General features: G+C 39.1%; 1 protein-coding gene and 1 long non-coding RNA gene across 3 annotated transcripts; one reads left to right on the forward strand and one right to left on the reverse strand.

Annotated features, from left to right (window-relative positions):
* Window positions 1-2,247: 2,247 nt before the first annotated feature.
* Window positions 2,248-14,776, reverse strand: LOC144657332 (uncharacterized). Its single transcript, XM_078517671.1, has 4 exons — window positions 14,353-14,776; window positions 6,611-7,258; window positions 5,700-6,245; window positions 2,248-4,537 (listed from the first exon to the last, which is right to left on the reverse strand). The coding sequence occupies exons 1-4, from the start codon at window positions 14,549-14,551 to the stop codon at window positions 3,885-3,887; spliced, it is 2,046 nt and encodes a 681-aa protein (XP_078373797.1). The 5' UTR covers window positions 14,552-14,776; the 3' UTR covers window positions 2,248-3,884.
* Window positions 8,274-12,403, forward strand: LOC144657398 (uncharacterized). Of its 2 annotated transcripts, XR_013571516.1 has the most exons (3): window positions 8,274-8,782; window positions 9,117-9,242; window positions 11,532-12,403. It is a non-coding gene; the product is annotated as an uncharacterized LOC144657398 (long non-coding RNA). The 2 variants fall into 2 exon arrangements; XR_013571515.1 differs by lacking the exon at window positions 8,274-8,782 and having other exon boundaries at window positions 8,790-9,242.
* Window positions 14,777-16,950: the final 2,174 nt, after the last annotated feature.

The following is a 16,950-nucleotide window of genomic DNA, read 5'->3' on the forward strand; positions in this document are numbered from 1 at the left end:
GATAAAACATGCAAGGTCAGTTTTTTAGCAAGAAACAACTTTTGCGTTGAATGCGTTTTTTTTCTCAGAATGGCAATTCAAAACTCACTCATCAGGGAAACAAAGTTGAAATCCGTCTTGGCGCATTCTCAAATTCGGTGCTTTTGAAATTTATACCTTTAATATTCTTTGTTCCCAAACGTCAGGATTTCCCGTCGGTGTTCCTAAAGCCTTGTGTTAAAACCGAGCCAGTGTTATCTTGAAAACGAACGTAAATTTGCAAGGACCACTGAAGTACCGGATGCTCTCACTGTAGAAGATCTAATCAGCTAAAACTAAATAACTAACGAAAGCAAAAATTGCAAGGCTTATTTAACTGTTTGGTACTATATTTCAGACCCTGAAGAAGGAAGGCGGTGCCTTCCGAAATATTGTAATTTAAATATGGTACCAAACCAGCATTGCAATTTTTCTTCGTCATTTTAATCTTGTTCCTTTTTTATACACTGAGAGTTTCAACCTAACTCTGCTAGTCGTTTCAGTCGACCTTTCAGTCGAATTAAGAGCCCCCCACCCCACCCCCCCCCCCCCCCATAAAAGCGGCCAGTTTTCAAAGTCCCGAAAGTACTTTCAGTATAAATGAAACAAATGAAACACATATTTAGCGGCCACCTTGCATGTGGATTCCCATCAAAAATTTAATTCAGGGTTTGGGGACTGTTTCCAACAACCTTATGACAGATAAGAGTCTGAAATAGGAAGTGAAAACTGATAAAAAACATTCAAACACGCTTATCTTCTTCTTTGTATCCCAGCGCCTTTTTTTTTTTTTTCCCATTCGAAGGCTAATTTTTTTTTCCTGTAAAACCCGGGGGGGGGTGTTGTGTTTTTGGGCTTGACACTCTTATCTTACCTATCAGTGCTTTTCTTTACCGAGGAGCATACTGCAACGTTTTTTAAGGGGAGGGGAAGGGGGGGGGGGGCAGCATACAATGGACTACCTATAACATTCCTGCAGAGGGAGTAGCTTGGGGTAGACTCCTATATAAAAGGGACAGGGACTTAAAATAGTTTTACTTAGGGTGTTCAATACGTTTAGTCGTGTTGGCGATCTAGACCGATCAAGCACGAAAACATAGAATCTTTTAGGGTCCATAAAGCTTGACCCAAGCCCAGATTTGTCTTCTTGTGGGGTTAATTCAAATATATGGACAAGCATCTCCTTCTTTTCCATAATCTATATATTCAAGTTAAAGCGTTTTTTTTTCCTACAGTCCGAAGTATCACCCTCAAACCAAGTGACTGTCAGTTTCAGTCAAGGCTCTCCTTGCGACCACTCTCGAAAGCGACCAGCTCTAGCTCCGACCGCCATTGTGAAATCACATTTGAATTGTCACTCGAGCTCTTTAATTTACAAACTTTGCCGAAGTTTTCCAAAAAATTGTTGAAAGATTATTTAAACGGTTCCGATTAACAACCTCACATTTCCAAAGATTACCCTGACAGAATTCCTCAATTTCTGAAATACCGAGACAGATCGGAAAACCTGCTCGGCCTGCTGGATAGTCGCCTCTCACTATATTGACTTAGCGTGATTATCGCATGTTCATAAAGCCGGCGAATTCACTTTATAAGAATTTAACGTAAGGCTGTTTTGTAATTATTGTACTTACCGCCCGATATTTATCGACTGGATATTTCAACAACTTTGTTAAAACCTGGAGATAACAATGACTCAGTTGAATGTTACGTTATTATCACAGGGATCGAAAGAATCTACATGGCCTTTGTTGTCAGTGCGTGAATGAAATTTCTGTAGCATTGAGTGACCAGACTCCCGTTGTTCAGAGGGCGGAGGATAACACTATCCATCGGATAAATCGCTATCCAGTGAATAAGTGTTGACAAAACAAACTACGCAATCCACCTGATAGTGATTAATCCGGTGGATAGTGATATCCACCCTTTTAGCAACTGGGGCCAGGAGTATTGCTACTCTGTCATGAATGAGATCCTAGTACATGGCAGGGTTACCGCCAGGGTTACCCCCCCTTCTCCCCCTCCTCGCCAACTTAGGTGTTTTCAGATTCCCCCCCCCCCCCCCAAAAAAAAAAAAAAAAGTAGGTCTGGGAGAATAAAACAACTGTTTGGTTTGAGTTTCACGACCGGAGAAGATGAGTCTTCTTTCTGTAATCAGTAGACCGGCGTTTTATTTTTCATCTCTGAACTGTACAGCTACAGGCAACTAACTATAAAACTAAAGGCTTAACTTCGCTCACATCGTTTTTACGCTTTTAGCTATGATTGGTTAATAAGTACATTTTCTGAAAGTTCACAAAGGTGCTTAGAAATTATTAAACAGTGGCGTCTTTGATACGCAAAGCTATACTTCGAATTCAGTGTCGATCAGTGTAAAAAAAAAACTTGTAAATACTGCAGTGGCTTGACAGAATGCATTGAAACCAAGACGTCGTGATTCTATTTTCTTTAAGTAACACCAAGGAAACAAAACACCGCTTTGCGACTTGAGTAAATATTTTCGCTTAACTAGGCAAGCCTTAATAAAAATGTTTCTATTGTTCGTTTGTCGGAAACAAGAACTAACGTACTTACTGTAAGAACATTTACCCTACAAACAATCAAACTAATTATAAAGTTCTTTTAGCTTAGACAACTAGCTGCAAGCACAAATAATAGTCATTTCAAATCAGACATTAATACTCGTACAAAATATTTTAAGTTACCAAAGTTCGGAAAGGCTAACAAAAGTTGTTTACGACAAATGAAGAAAAAATAGTCATATACTTTCTACAGGTTTCAGTGATTGTTTGTTAACAATAGGTATTTATTTTAAGAAAAACGACAATTTTTTTAAGTTTCAAAGACATGTTTCGACAGAGCATCTGTCATCTTCAGTTGAATGGTTTACAAAGCACAGTGAGTTGAATAATAAGTAGAAAAAAATGCTAATTAAGACAAGTAGTAACAACAGAACGTGAAAATGTGTGAATTAGAAGGATAATTGCTGATTGAGGCAAGGTAGTTCCTTTTGAATATGGATAGCCTCCTTTATCTTAAGTTGAAAGCTGGTAGAGGCGTGATCTAAAATATGAAAGCTATCTATTGAACACAAGGAGCGACAACGTTCAGAATTCTGAAGGTGTTTGAAAATGTGGGAGGCCTTATCACTGGCTAAGTGCTCATGCACGCGTGTGGCAAAATGTCGGGTGGTTTCGCCGACATAACAGGCATTACAGCCCGCACATGCAAACTTATAGATCACACGTGAACGGAGACCGCCGGGGATAGGGTCTTTCACTCCAAAAAGATTACCGATTTTAAAAGAAGAAAAAACTAGTTTGATATCTAAATCATTACAATAGCGCTTAATTAAGTGTCTAATCTCTTTCTGAGTGACGACAGAAAAATAGCCTACGTACGGCAGCTTAAAGTAAAATGTGGGCAAAGTAGAAGGGAGGGAACCCCCGGGACGTTGGAAGAATCTTTCCTGGTGCTACACAACTTAACCGTGTGGAAGTTTAGCCGTAAAAGTAACAAACTTTAAACAACACTATATCTTAAGTACAAATTTCTTACCATATTTAATTAATTATATTAAAATGCTCAAACTCTTAGAACTGATACAATATACTGACTCGGAGAGGCTTAAAGTGGATATTATACCGTGACTAAAGTTACAATTTCATAACAAAATCATTTGATTGTAAAAAGCAACGACGTTTTTATAAAATGCTCAATTAAAAAACATTCTGATTCGTACAAATAAATGAAACAATTGACAGCTGTTTTGTGCTCTAATTATTTGATGAACTTGATAAGCGGTAATCAGTGACATGTTGGTATTAACGTCACTAACAGGATTAAACCTGTTACTGGTATTCTTTTTACGATGACGGCCTCAGTTTCATTTTAGTGAATTTGAGAGAAAGAGAACTTCTGAAGCCGCTCCACGTGGCTCCTCGGCTGTCACGTTTTTCTCCCAGGTATTGTCCGTTTAGATTGGAGTCGTAGCAACCTTTGTACCACCAGGCGCCTGTCCATCGTACAGCACAGTTGTCACCATTTCTGTCATTATCTCTATCTTTAGTAGTAAACGCCATGTTATTATGCTCAGCTATCAACGAATCTCCCGCTGTCCCTGAATATGAACCCACTTCAAGTCGATACTGCGCCTGCTCATCACCAATGTTGAACTTGCCATATTTGGCATACGCTTTACCTCCGCTCCAGTCCTCCAGCTCCACTCGTAGAGTACTGGGTCTAGAGGTCGTCAGTCGGTGGATCTTGTCGTTTCCTAACCAGAATTCGGCAGTCAGCTGACCAAAGCCTGCTTTGTAGTCATTCCATCCCCGATAGAAGTCTACCGAGCCATCCTGTCTTCGCTGAAACACTGTCCAGCCTCCACCGTCAGTGCGCATGTCACAGTAGACATTAAAGTATCCTCTACCGTCTGGGTTGACAGAGTACACTCCACTCTGAGTGTGACCTGATTTGAGGAGATCTGAGCAATCTGAATAAAAATAAAACAGAAAACATACTACGATGGCTTTCGACACACGTCTCTGAAATGAAAGAAAAATTGTATGCCCCGAGCTGGATTCGAACCCGCGTCTCCCTGTTACTAGTCAGGCGTGCTATCCACTTCACCATCGGGTCAACCACGCTGGATACGTGGCAACTTATTGATGTGTATCTAGGCTCATAAAATTTCTATCAGAAAACATGCTGTTACTTACTTTTTAGTTAAACTTATCACTGTTTCCTAAAATAATTCAGGAACGTTGTGGTGAACAAAATTGTAAAGATATTAGGGTTTAAACGCAAAATATAAAATAAGTTCTAATAGTTTGGATTGAAGTTCGTGGGGCTGCTTTTGAAATGAGCAAAGTAAGATGTGCCGCTGGCATCAAAGAAATTTCAATTATTTATTTCTTGCGCACAATATTTTTATTTCTCTTGCTGAAGTGTTATGTGGACGGGTACTTGCACTGAATCGTATAACCCTCCACTCTTACTTTTCTCTCGTCGCAAGAAATATTCTTTTCACATATAAGGAATACGAATAATTTGAAACATAAAATAGTTTTAACAATCCCAACTAGTGGACCGCTGACCATTTGGCTATGAACATTAGCATAGCGGAGTACCTGCACACAGCGGTCAAACGCAAAAATGACGTCACCTCCGGTTTTCGGCGCCTCGAACTTTTCTGAGAATTTGTCTCGAAAGTGTGCAAACTTTTGTAGGAAATTGTTAAAGAAATGGTTCGGTGAAAGAACAGTTCAAGCTGGGACACTCAGTGGAGATGAATTATCAAATTTCCAATCCATAAGCGGTGTATAAACCTTAACTTTCCAGGGACGGCGTTAACTTTTGGCTTTAAAGCGAAAGTTTTCGGAAAATTTAAGACTTTGTATGGATAAGTTTGGCGGGAATTGCACAGTAACTGCGCACGCGTGCTGCGTTTGACCGCTGTGTGGAGTACCTGGGACTGCTGCCGTATTTCAGTTACAGCCAGTAGTTAGAATGGAGAATTTGAACCCAGAAAGTTCGGGTTTCGAATTTAACTTTGAAACCATCGGGGAATGCTGAATAGTACGCTCATGAATGGGGAAAGTGAAATTGTAGTACGCAGGCTTTCAGCCCAGTCTAAGTCTTTTTCAGTCTCTTTCACTTTTTCCAAACCATTAATAACTAACCTCTCGGTTTTCTAAATTCAACATCACTTATCGTCTCGATATCAAACACTCCTGCACTTGTAGCCACACAAATATAGTTCCCAGCATCCTCTTCTTTGAAATCTCTTATGACAAGCGCATCGTTTGTTCTGTGACTCCTCCCCACGGGCAGTGCTGCTCCTTGTCTTTTCCAGCTGATGACTGGTCGTGGATCACCGGTAGCGCTGCAGTTTAACGTCAAAGTGTCGCCAGTAGCAGCAGAAACTTTTCCAGGTGGTTTAACGGTGAACTTAGGAAGTGAAATCACAACTAAGAGAGTTTGTCTTTCAACACTCCCTAAAACGTTCACTGCTGAACAGAAGTATGCGTCAGAGTCAACTTTACGGACATCTGAAATTTGTAAATCAGTGTTGTTATACTGCGCCCTCCCCTGGGGTAACTGACCAGACGACTTCCTCCAGGTGACCACTGGTGTCGGGTATCCGGTCACGTGACAGGTTGGTAAAGTGACGTTGCTTCCTTCAATGACGTAAGAAGGTCCAGGATGAAGAGAAACGCGAGGGTGAACTGCAACCAAGTGAATATTATTTTAGCACGATATTCAGGAAATTAGTTTCAGGTGTCAATTTAGTCTCAGAAGAAACAAACAACCCACTCCGCATTTTAAAATTACTTTTTAATTTGTTGGAGCAAACTAAACTAAAATTAAGTTTTAATAGACATAGCTTAAATTTGACTTGCCCTTAATTGCTTTTTCAAGCTCTGTATATTGACGTAATTTGTTTCTAGTGTTTTTCTTTCTATAAGTTCTAATACTTCGCTCATGGTACGTTTGCAGCTGTAGAATAATAATTATTTTGTTAGAAAATCATTCATTTTGCAACAATGTACACTTAATTCAGAAAAATTATTATCAATTCCTAGAAGCTTACCATTTACTGTTAATCGTACAACTTCTCGTGTATTCCCCAGGATGTTTGTTGCTGAACACTGATACACGCCAGAGTCATTTCCGGTCACCTTCTTTAGCTGCAACTTTCCTCCTGAAACCGCTGACTGAATGATTTCAGACTGATTGTCCAGTTTACTCCACACTACTGCAGGCTCAGGATTACCACTGGTTGAACACTGAAACGAGGCTGATCCACCTTCGTTCACTGTCAACGTCACAGGAGAAACAACAACAGCAGGAGATGATATCGATTCACCAGGTTCTCCTTTACTTCCCGGCATGCCTGCGGGGCCTACGTTTCCTTTCTCACCTTTGGTTCCAGTCTCGCCCTTTAATCCTGCAGGTCCCATAATTCCTTGCTTGCCGCTCTTTCCAGGCGATCCCATAATGCCTTTATCTCCTTTATTTCCAGTTCTTCCTTTCTGTCCTCTTCGTCCCCGGGCTCCTTTGTCTCCTCTTGGTCCAGGTGGGCCGGGAGGGCCTGGAGGACCTGGTGAGCACGTGACGCTTTTTGACTGACAGAGTTGCGATTTCAAGTCTGATAAAAGTTCCTTTGTAATTTTAGCTTCTGATGCGTTCTTAGTTGAGTCAACTTGACGTCTGTTTCGTTGAAGGTTTTGAATTTTTTCTACAAAAGGAAAAGTTTTTTTTTATGTAATGGACTGATTTTTACTGTCATATGTAAAGGAGCAAGCTGTTTCTTTCCCAGATTAGTGTCTTTGAAAAAAATTAAACTCGTCAGTCACAGAATAGCCTGCGTTGCAGACGAATTTTACCGGGGTTTAGTTCGTCTGCAACGCAGGCTAGTCAGAAAAAAGAGAACAGTATTTCTTTTGAAGTGACCTTTGTACGTCAGTTGACACAGAAATAAACAGAGGAAAACAGAATTAAATTCTCAGAAACAACTGATGTTACGTTTCATGTTAACACTTTTCATAATTTCGAGAGACTACATTCCGAAGTCAATTTCCATTTGTAGGCCCGTAGGCCCGGGCCTACAAATGTTTCAGCTGACTGTTTTTTCAAATGTACAGTAGAAAAAGAAAATTCAAGGTGATGCACTTTCAAGATGAAATAGAAAGCAACTATTAACATATCTTAGCATAATACATTACGCAACTCTCCTATCCTAGCCTGATGAAATCAAGGCCTATCTAGCAAGTGCAAACTGTGGAGCCTTCTGGGTTAGGGCACAGACAAACGCACAACAGCATCTGTTGTTGAAGGAAAGTGCATCTATTTATGAACCGGCAAAAATTGGGTCAATTTTTTGTTATGTCATGTCAGACCTTAGAAGCTGTCGAAATACACACAGAATCACCAAAAACTCGGTAGGAGAAAGTATATGGTCTTGATCGCAAACCCCTCCCCGGTGGACCTAACCCCCCTGTCCCCCCCCCTCCCAAAAAAAATCCCTAGCGATTGACCAGGCCTAAAATTCTTTAATAAGGTGGCTACGCCCCTGGATAGGCCTGGAAGTATCTTACATCTATGTAATGAACTCAGATGTAGAAAATCTATATATGTCACAAACCGACTTCTAGTTTCGTCGCGCTGATTTTTTTTTTAGCGGAGCTCCTTAGCGGCCCGTAAGGGCCGCAGAGCGGAGCACCATACCCATAAAAAAAACACATGAAAAAAAAAAAAACACACATGAAATAAAATAGGAAACCTCTGCATCCGAGTTTTCATGGTCATCATGGCTAGCGGCATGCCTCGCGGGCGCGTACGGCGGCGGCGTACGTACGTACGGTGTTGCGCACATCCGGGATCTTGAAAGGTCTTGACAACTCGCGCAGTACTGGCGCGAAATAATTTTGCAGTGTGAGGTCTAAACAGCTAGTCTGAAAGTTAGAACTTGAGACAAACACATTTATTTTGGCTCCTTGTTATGCCGATGACTACAAACGAGAGCAGGGTAAACTTAACTTCGAGGAAACAGGGTTTAAGCGATTTGCGACGGGAAAGAGATCGCGAGAGATCCAGAAAACCCGGACAGAAAGCAGGCGAAAAAGTATAGCAAAGCGCCTGTCGAACCTGGTAGCGAAGAAAAGCGACTAAAATAGCAAGAGAGGTGCCGAGGAAACAGGCAAAGAAATAGCGGAGAACAAGGGAACGGAGATAAAACGAGCAGACGAGTGTACCTACTGAGGTGAGTACAAAACTGCAGTGTTTCCGTCATTTAATATCTCTACGTTTTGTCTTAAGCTTACTTTATACGCAAAGTAAGCTTATATTGACGGCACATTTTACTTGCTTTCGCCACTAAGCATTTGCTTGTGACATGAACAATGTTGAAAAATACTATTCGTTAAAATTCAGTTTTACCAGGTTTTACTGATCAAATAGGAGGATTTGATTATGTAAACAAATAATTGTTGGGCCTTCGAGGAACGAATTCACAAAGAATATCACTTCAACACATCTCGAAGAAAATTAAGCTTACGATTTTTAAATGCTTGTGATATGATTATTTTGTTTTACAGTGCTGGAAGAGCAGCTGAGATGAGAATGAAAGTGATGTCAGTTTGCACGAAGCACCTGGAATTTCGTTAACTCCGAGTGAAATAGATCGATTCAGTGTATGCAGTTTATTGATATTCATGATGGAGGTAAAATTACTGTTCATTTAGTCAGAGTAAATAAACTTCAGCTTCATTACTTAGCTCTTTCGTTCCCAAATATATTAAATAATCCACTTGTCATGTAGTTCTGTTCACTATTGAGCGTTCATGTGGATTACATAACAATGTCAACAATTTTGAGATTTTGAGGTCTGTTTTGCTGGTTTCATTCAGAATGTCAACAGTAAATGTTATATTTGTCATAAAAAAATCACAATCTTGTTGTGGAATTTGGAAAATGCACACAACAAAGGTTAATGACTACTGGAAAACTGGAATCTTTGTGAGTAAATTCATGCCATTTTAGACACTGTATGCAGCTGTGCATGCAAACTTATTATTAATTAAATGTGTATCTTTAAAAATCTTAGTATTACTGTTAAGAGAAAAGCTTTTAAGATGTGGCAATGTTTTTCCTATGCATGTACATGTATATATAGGGGTAGAGGGGAGGGGGAGTATTTAAAGGTCAAACCTTTTAAAGAGGGAGTGTAAGGGTTTGCAGTGATGCTTTGAGTTTATTAAAATATCAGGACCTGAACAATCGATGGAATCGATAATCGATGGCAATCGATAACAATCGATGACAATCGATATCAATTAATCGATTGATATTGATAATCGATGAACAATCGATCGCTAAAGTTTTTGCGATTATCGATTGTCATCGATTATCGATTTCATCGATAATCGATGACAATCGATCAATTAACTAACATCGATTTTCATCGATTATCATCGATTACCAATTCAATCGATCATTTAACTGCCATCGTTTTTTATTCGACTAGTATTTGATAAATATGTTTACTTTAAAACACACGGTCTCTCTTGTATGTTATATTTTATTAGCAACAACAATGATAACCTTTCCAAAAAATGTCAATACAACGAGAAACTTACTAACTTAACAGTAATAAGGCAATAATTATTTAAAACAAACGTTTTGAGCTTAAGTCTTATTCGCCTCCATCAACGAAGCGTACGCTTTTCGGTCTGGTTTGCTTTCGAACCAACTCCTGGCAAAGTAAATAGAAATCGCAACTTACAGAATTCCTCGCTGTCTAAGTACAATGTAATTTTTCTAAAACTCTGTTTTGTAGTCTATAAACATTTTCTCGCTCGTCCGAAATATTTCAAATCAAACAGTAGCAGAGAGAACTCAAAAATACGTCGTCTGTACGTCGGAACGAAAACGAGACAACAGTGGGAGTCTGGTGATGAGTTTCGCCTGTCACGTCCGCCATTTTTGACTCGGTCACGAATAACGAAGTGTCTTTGGAATTCTAGCGCTAGCAAACAGTAGGAAACTCGAATGAAAAACAGAAACATTAAAGCTTATGATGTAAACTTCATCTCAATGGAAAGGAGCTTTATTATTTTTTTTTACAAAACAAAATATGTAAGTATTTACTTCATGCTTCGGATTGATTGTGTGTTTAATGCCAATCGATGGCAATCGATGAAGTTCGCGACCACCAAAGTGTGATTATCGATTGATCATCGATTGGCCGATGCCAATCGATGCCAATCAACAGTAATTAATCGATTGTCATCGATTGATCGATTGATTTTCCGATCATCGATTTTCATCGATTGTTCAGGTCCTGAAATATTTACAGTAGAACCCTGCTAACTCGAACTCTGAAGGGAAACGAAAATGAGTTCGAGTTAGCGGGGTTTTTGGAGTTAGCGGGGTTGATTGAATATTTTATTTGCCAAGTTAATAATTGATTGTTTACTGATTTTTAAGCACTTCAGTATACAGTACTGTGCAAATTGAACTTATCTTGCCAGAAACTCTAAAGCGACCACACATTCTTTTGTTAAGAGTGGAAAATGACTGTCAAATACATGATCTGTTCATTGCTATAATCAATGGGCAACCGTTGCGAGTTGCAAGTTCTGGAATTCGAGTTATCAGGGTAAAAAGTTTGACCCAAATTTTGTTCAAGGGAAACAAAATTTAGTTCGAGTTAGCGGGGTTTTCGAGTTATCCGAGTTTGAATTTAACCGAGTAAAAATGACTGAAAAGTGGGGTCAAATCCAAGGGAAATGGAAGTGAGTTTGAGTTAGCAAGGTTGTTCGAGTTATCCGAGTTCGAGTTACCGGGTTTTTTTTCTGTAGTTGACTTCGCAGTTATCAGTAAAAAAAAATAGTCTGTGCTGATACATCTCTGTTAAATATATAAGGTATCCGTGTTTTGTTTTATAAATTATTGATTTTCATACCAATTAATCAATTTTAATTTAATCTGTGGCATTTGACTTTTTTCAGGGTTAACATGAATTTCAGAATTTGCAGAGCCACAGACACAAAAACAGAATGTGGACAAGGACATCAAAAGAAAACAGGAAGGATTAAGATTATCCAGCTTGATGTTTGGGTGTCTTCATGATGCCATTTTCAAGAGACTAGTAAATTACATGTAAATTGAAATCAAGAAAAGCTGCAAATGAGCAAAGTTTATATTTTAAATGTTAACGTATTTACAGTGTACTTCAGAAAACAACTTCTTGATTGACCTGTCTCTTTCACATCTTTTTAGATGTAACAAGGGCATTATGAAGTGATCTTTTTAAGAATAATTTATGCAGCCAAAACAGTAACAGCAGAAATGAATGGGAGTTTAAAATTGCTATTTTCAATGTTTTGGCTGGTAAGAAACCACATGTGACCAAGCTAAAATCTCTTTGGCCGGTTAACATGACCTGTAAGTGTCCAAATATTTTGAGCCCTCAACTACACAGGACTTACATGTAGTTGTCTAATTACTGTATATCATAAGATCTTTGGTTGACCTTGGGGGAGGTAGTGGAGTTAAAAAGCAATGTAATAATTTGAATTTGGATTGGTAATGCTGAAACTGGTGGTACTGTAATTCTTAAGTATAGAGGTTCAAATCGTGATTGCAAGCAATATGCAATACCAATTTCATTCTTATGTGTTGTATGCTGCGTACAATTTATAAGAACAGCTATAATGTTAAAATTAGTGAAATATTCTAAAGCCAGATTAAATTTGCAGTATCCATTAGGTACCATGAAGCAACCAAATTGTGACTCATTTGCTTACTTTGTGAACTTCATGACGAATGGGCAACATGACTCCACAAAAATGTGTACAATAAAGCATACAAATTTTTAAAAGAGCATATATATATGATAAATGCAAATGCGGCCTTACACTACTGAAGACCTGAAAAAAATTTTCAGGCTCTGAGCGGGAGTCGAACCCACGACCTTTGCGTTGCCAGTGCAATGCTCTACCACTGAGCTATCAAAGCCACATGAGAGCGGTCGTATATGGGTAATCCCTTTATGGTGGACATGATACTCGGCCCAAGTATATGTGAAATAAATGAATAGTAGTGTAAGGTCAGTAGTGTAAGGCCGCATTTGCATTTATCACATATATATTTTCATTGCTACTGCTGGACACACATTCATTTATTTTAAAAGAGCAGTCAAAGTATTGATGCTTTTTTTCTTGCATAGTTTTATACACAAGCAAACATGATTCTATTTTTTCTGCGTAATCAAAGAACAAAACTGAGTTTGAGACACACAAACAATATTCTATCTTCCCAGAATTTTTGTTTTTTTATTTCTGTAAGTGAAGTGAAACCCCTTAAGAGGAAGGGGACTCAAAAAGACATGTAAAAGTAAAAAAGGTGCTATCATCCTTTTTTTGGGGGGGGGGGGGAGGGGGGTGGGATGGGGTTACAGAATGTCCCTTCTTTGCTTCCAGTTAGTTTCACTCCGGTTTGCTTGTAGTTAGGTTCACCCCTGTTTGCTCGCAGTTAGCTTTATTTATCCGGTGTGCTTGGGATTAGCTTTCACTCTAGTTTGCTTGTGGTTAGCTTTCACTCCGGTTTGCTTGGCATTAGCTTATGGCAATATGCTGTTAACCCTTTGCTACATGTATGACCTCTGCCATTTCCATTCAAAATTAAAATATAGGCAAATAGTGAAAATAAAAACAAATGAATGAATGAAAAAAAGAAAATTAACCATATTCTTAATGTAGATGTATATTATTTCCTATATACTCTAAATGTTAAGTGCTTTGCTAATTTACCACGTGATATGCCTATCTACCCCAACATGCAGCCCTACTACCCCCTCCTTATCTTCGAAGGTTACATAATTACCCGTTTTGCAGCATAATTTCCCATCCAGACTTCTGGATCATAATGCTGTCGGTGGAATTAAAACGTTTTGATTGATTTTGTTTGTTCTCGGCTTATTTGGTGTTGTGTATACGGTACTCCCATATAAGGCCTATACGGGTATGTGCTGCTCAACAGGGTATGCCTTTTGCCTCTCTGACTCTGAAACAGGGTATACAAATCACTCTTTTGACTGTGGAACACTATCAAGTTTAGCTATGAAAATCCGCTCCTCTCATTGGTTTTTCTCCAAGCCACAGACAAAGTCAAGTGAGCGCTTTGTGATGTACGCTAGTGTTTTTATATCTATCTTCATATATTTTTCATTGTGGATATTGTCTGGAACAGGGTACCTATTTTCCACTGTTTGTCTGGAACAGGGTCGCAAATTGAGCCGTTTTTCTCTGGAACAGGTCCAGAGTCTCAGCGACTCAGTGGCACACCCCTTGAGTAAATTTTAGGGAGTACCTCTTCCCCCCCCCCCCCCCGGGACACGGTAAAAAAAAGTAAGTAACAATATTAAAATTTATAAAAAAAAAATACAACGAATATTATATTCTTAGCCTTAAAATTGTACAATGGCTTGAATTCAGGTTTCAATAAAGTGCAAAATAATTAACTGGGGAGCTCCGCTTTTAGGCTTGCCTAAATCTATATATTATCATTAGCTCAGTCATGGTTGAAGGTAATTTCGTTCGTAGCATTATTGTCTTCTGAAATTGTCTTCAATTAGTTAAAAGAAGTTGACCTGCTAACCTCTTGTTTGTTTGCCAAAACACACAGGAAGCAAAGAAAACACGCAAAGGCTCGGCTACAATATGGATCTATGCGTTATATTTATTCTTTTCTCTGTTATATATTTCTATCAGAAACTAGTCGTGATAGAATCATAAAAATACAGTAACTTCTATTAAAAGACTAACTCACCAGGAGCATTGTTGATTATCTTTATGTCTGCGTCGTCTGACAGCGGCTTGGCCTCCGCAGTGTTTTCAAGAGCGCTGATTCTCTCCTTTTGCTCGTTCATCTCCAATTCGACTCGAATAAACCCGATGCAGTAAAACACAATAGACAAAACAGAAATGATGGACGCGAAGGAAGGCAAAGTCTGCTTTTGGACAGCCATTTCGGTCGAGGATTTGAACAATCTGCAATTCCTCCAGGTTTAGCTCTTCAGCCCGATACGTGATACCAAAATCACAAGTGTGGGCTGTAATGTCCCAAATTGTTTGCTATTTATATACCAAAAGATCAAATTTGTTTAGAGTTATGACCCGATTTGAAATGCTATTAGTTTTAATTCTGACATGTGAGTAAGTGTCAAAAGAATAGGAATTTTCTGGAAAAAAGAAAGTTGTCGGCTTTTCCGGAGTACAGTGGGACGTGACTAGAGTGCAGCTAGTCAACAGGAATTTCGTTCCGCTTTTGTAAAATCAATTCTTTAACAATATTCGCTTTTAATTTTTAGTTTTTTGGGTTGGATAAAACATGCAAGGTAGTTTTTAAGCAAGAAATAACTTCTACGTAGAAAGTTTTTTTTTTTCAGAATGGCAATTCAAAAACTCACACATCAGGGAAACAAAGTTCAAATCCGTCTTGGCACATTCTCAAATTCGGTGCTTTTGAAATTTATACCTTAAATATTCTTTGTTCACCAAGGTCAGGCTTCCCGTGCTCCTGAAGCCTTGTGATAAAACAAGCCACTTTTATCTGTTGATAGTACTTTTTACTTGTATACTGAGAGATTCAAACGTAATACTGCTTGACGTTACAGTAGAAGTTCTATTACATTGAAGCGGCCAGTTATCAAAGTCCCAAAAGTACTTCCATTTTATTTTAAATGAAACCCATTTTAAGCGGCCACCTTGTAAATTCTTCTGTTGCAATTTGTTTGTACTTTTATTAAGCTGTCATCAAGAATTTATTTCACGTAGTTTGGCGCTGTTTTCAACAACCTTATGACAGATAACAGTCTGACTATATATATAGGAAGTGACAACTGATAAAACATTCAAACAGCCTTATTATCGTCTGTTGCGATCCCAGACTCCCAGAAGCACTACTGATTGTTTGCGCATTCACGCATCACGCAAACTTCACGTAAAACGCGAGTCACGCGTTACGTATAACTACTTTTTCTCCCTGATACGCTGGCTTCAGCATCAAGATCCATGAGCTCAAGCCCTGGCCTGGTTGTTGTGTTGTGTTTTTGGGCTTGACACTCCTATCTTACCTATCAGTGCTTTTCTTTACCGAGGAGCATACTGCCACGTTTTTAAGGGGAGGGGGGGGGGGGGGGGCAGCATACATTGGACTACCTAACATCCAATCCAGAGGGAGTAGCTTGGGGTAGACTCCTATATAAAAGAGAATTGAATGAAAATGAGTTTTTCAACAATGACACAAGCATGGGACAAAGAAAAAATTCTGAGTCCCCGACGGGAATCGAACCCATGGCCTCCCAGATACCTGTTGGGCGCTCTAACCAACTGAGCTACGAGAGACTCGTTGTGAGCTGGGCCATTTACTAGGTTGATATATATGTGACACGCGTCCTGCATACTGCTAGGATCAGCAATGTCGAAATCATCAAGTGTGTTGTAAGTAATAGAGATGGTAAATTTTAAGCTTGGTGATAAATAATGAAATTGAGTTTTTCAACAATGACACAAGCATGGGACAAAGAAAAAATTCTGAGTCCCCGACGGGAATATATCGAACCCATGGCCTCCCAGATACCGGTTGGGCGCTCTAACCAACCAATCGTAAAAGGGAATAAATTTAAAATATAGTTTTACTTAGAGTGTTCAATACGTTTAGTCGTGTTGGCGGTCTAGACCGATCAAGCACGAAAACATAGAATCTTTTAGGGTCCATAAAGCTTGACCCAAGCCCAGATTTGTCTTCTTGTGGGGTTAATTCAAATATATGGACAAGCATCTCCTTCTTTTCCATAATCTATACATTCAAGTTAAAGCGTTTCTTTTCCTACAGTCCGAAGTATCACCCTCAAACCAAGTGACTGTCAGTTTCAGTCTAGGCTCTCCTTGCGACCACTCTCGAAAGCGACCATCTCTAGCTCCGACCGCCATTGTGAAATCACATTTGAATTGTCACTCGAGCTCTGTAATTTACAAACTTTGCCGAAGTTTCCCAAAAAATTGTTGAAAGATCATTTAAACGGTTCCGATTAACAACCTTACATTTCCGAAGATTACCAAAGAATTCCTCAATTTCTGAAATTCCGGGACAGATCGGAAAACCTGCTCGGCCTGCTGGGTAGTCGCCTCTCACTATATTGACTTGGCATGATTGTCGCATGTACATAAAGCCGGCGAATGCACTTTTTAAGAATATAACGTAAGGCTGTTTTGTAATTATTGTACTTACCCGATATTTATCGACTGGATATTCCAACAACTTTGTTAAAACCTGGAGATAACAATAACTCAGTTGAATATTACGTTATTATCACAGGGATCGGAAGAATCTACATGGCTCTTTGTTGTCAGTGCTTGAATGAAA

Source organism: Oculina patagonica, chromosome 6, assembly GCF_052425735.1.
Source record: "Oculina patagonica isolate OP01 chromosome 6, crgOcupat, whole genome shotgun sequence".
NCBI lineage: Eukaryota > Metazoa > Cnidaria > Anthozoa > Scleractinia > Oculinidae > Oculina > Oculina patagonica.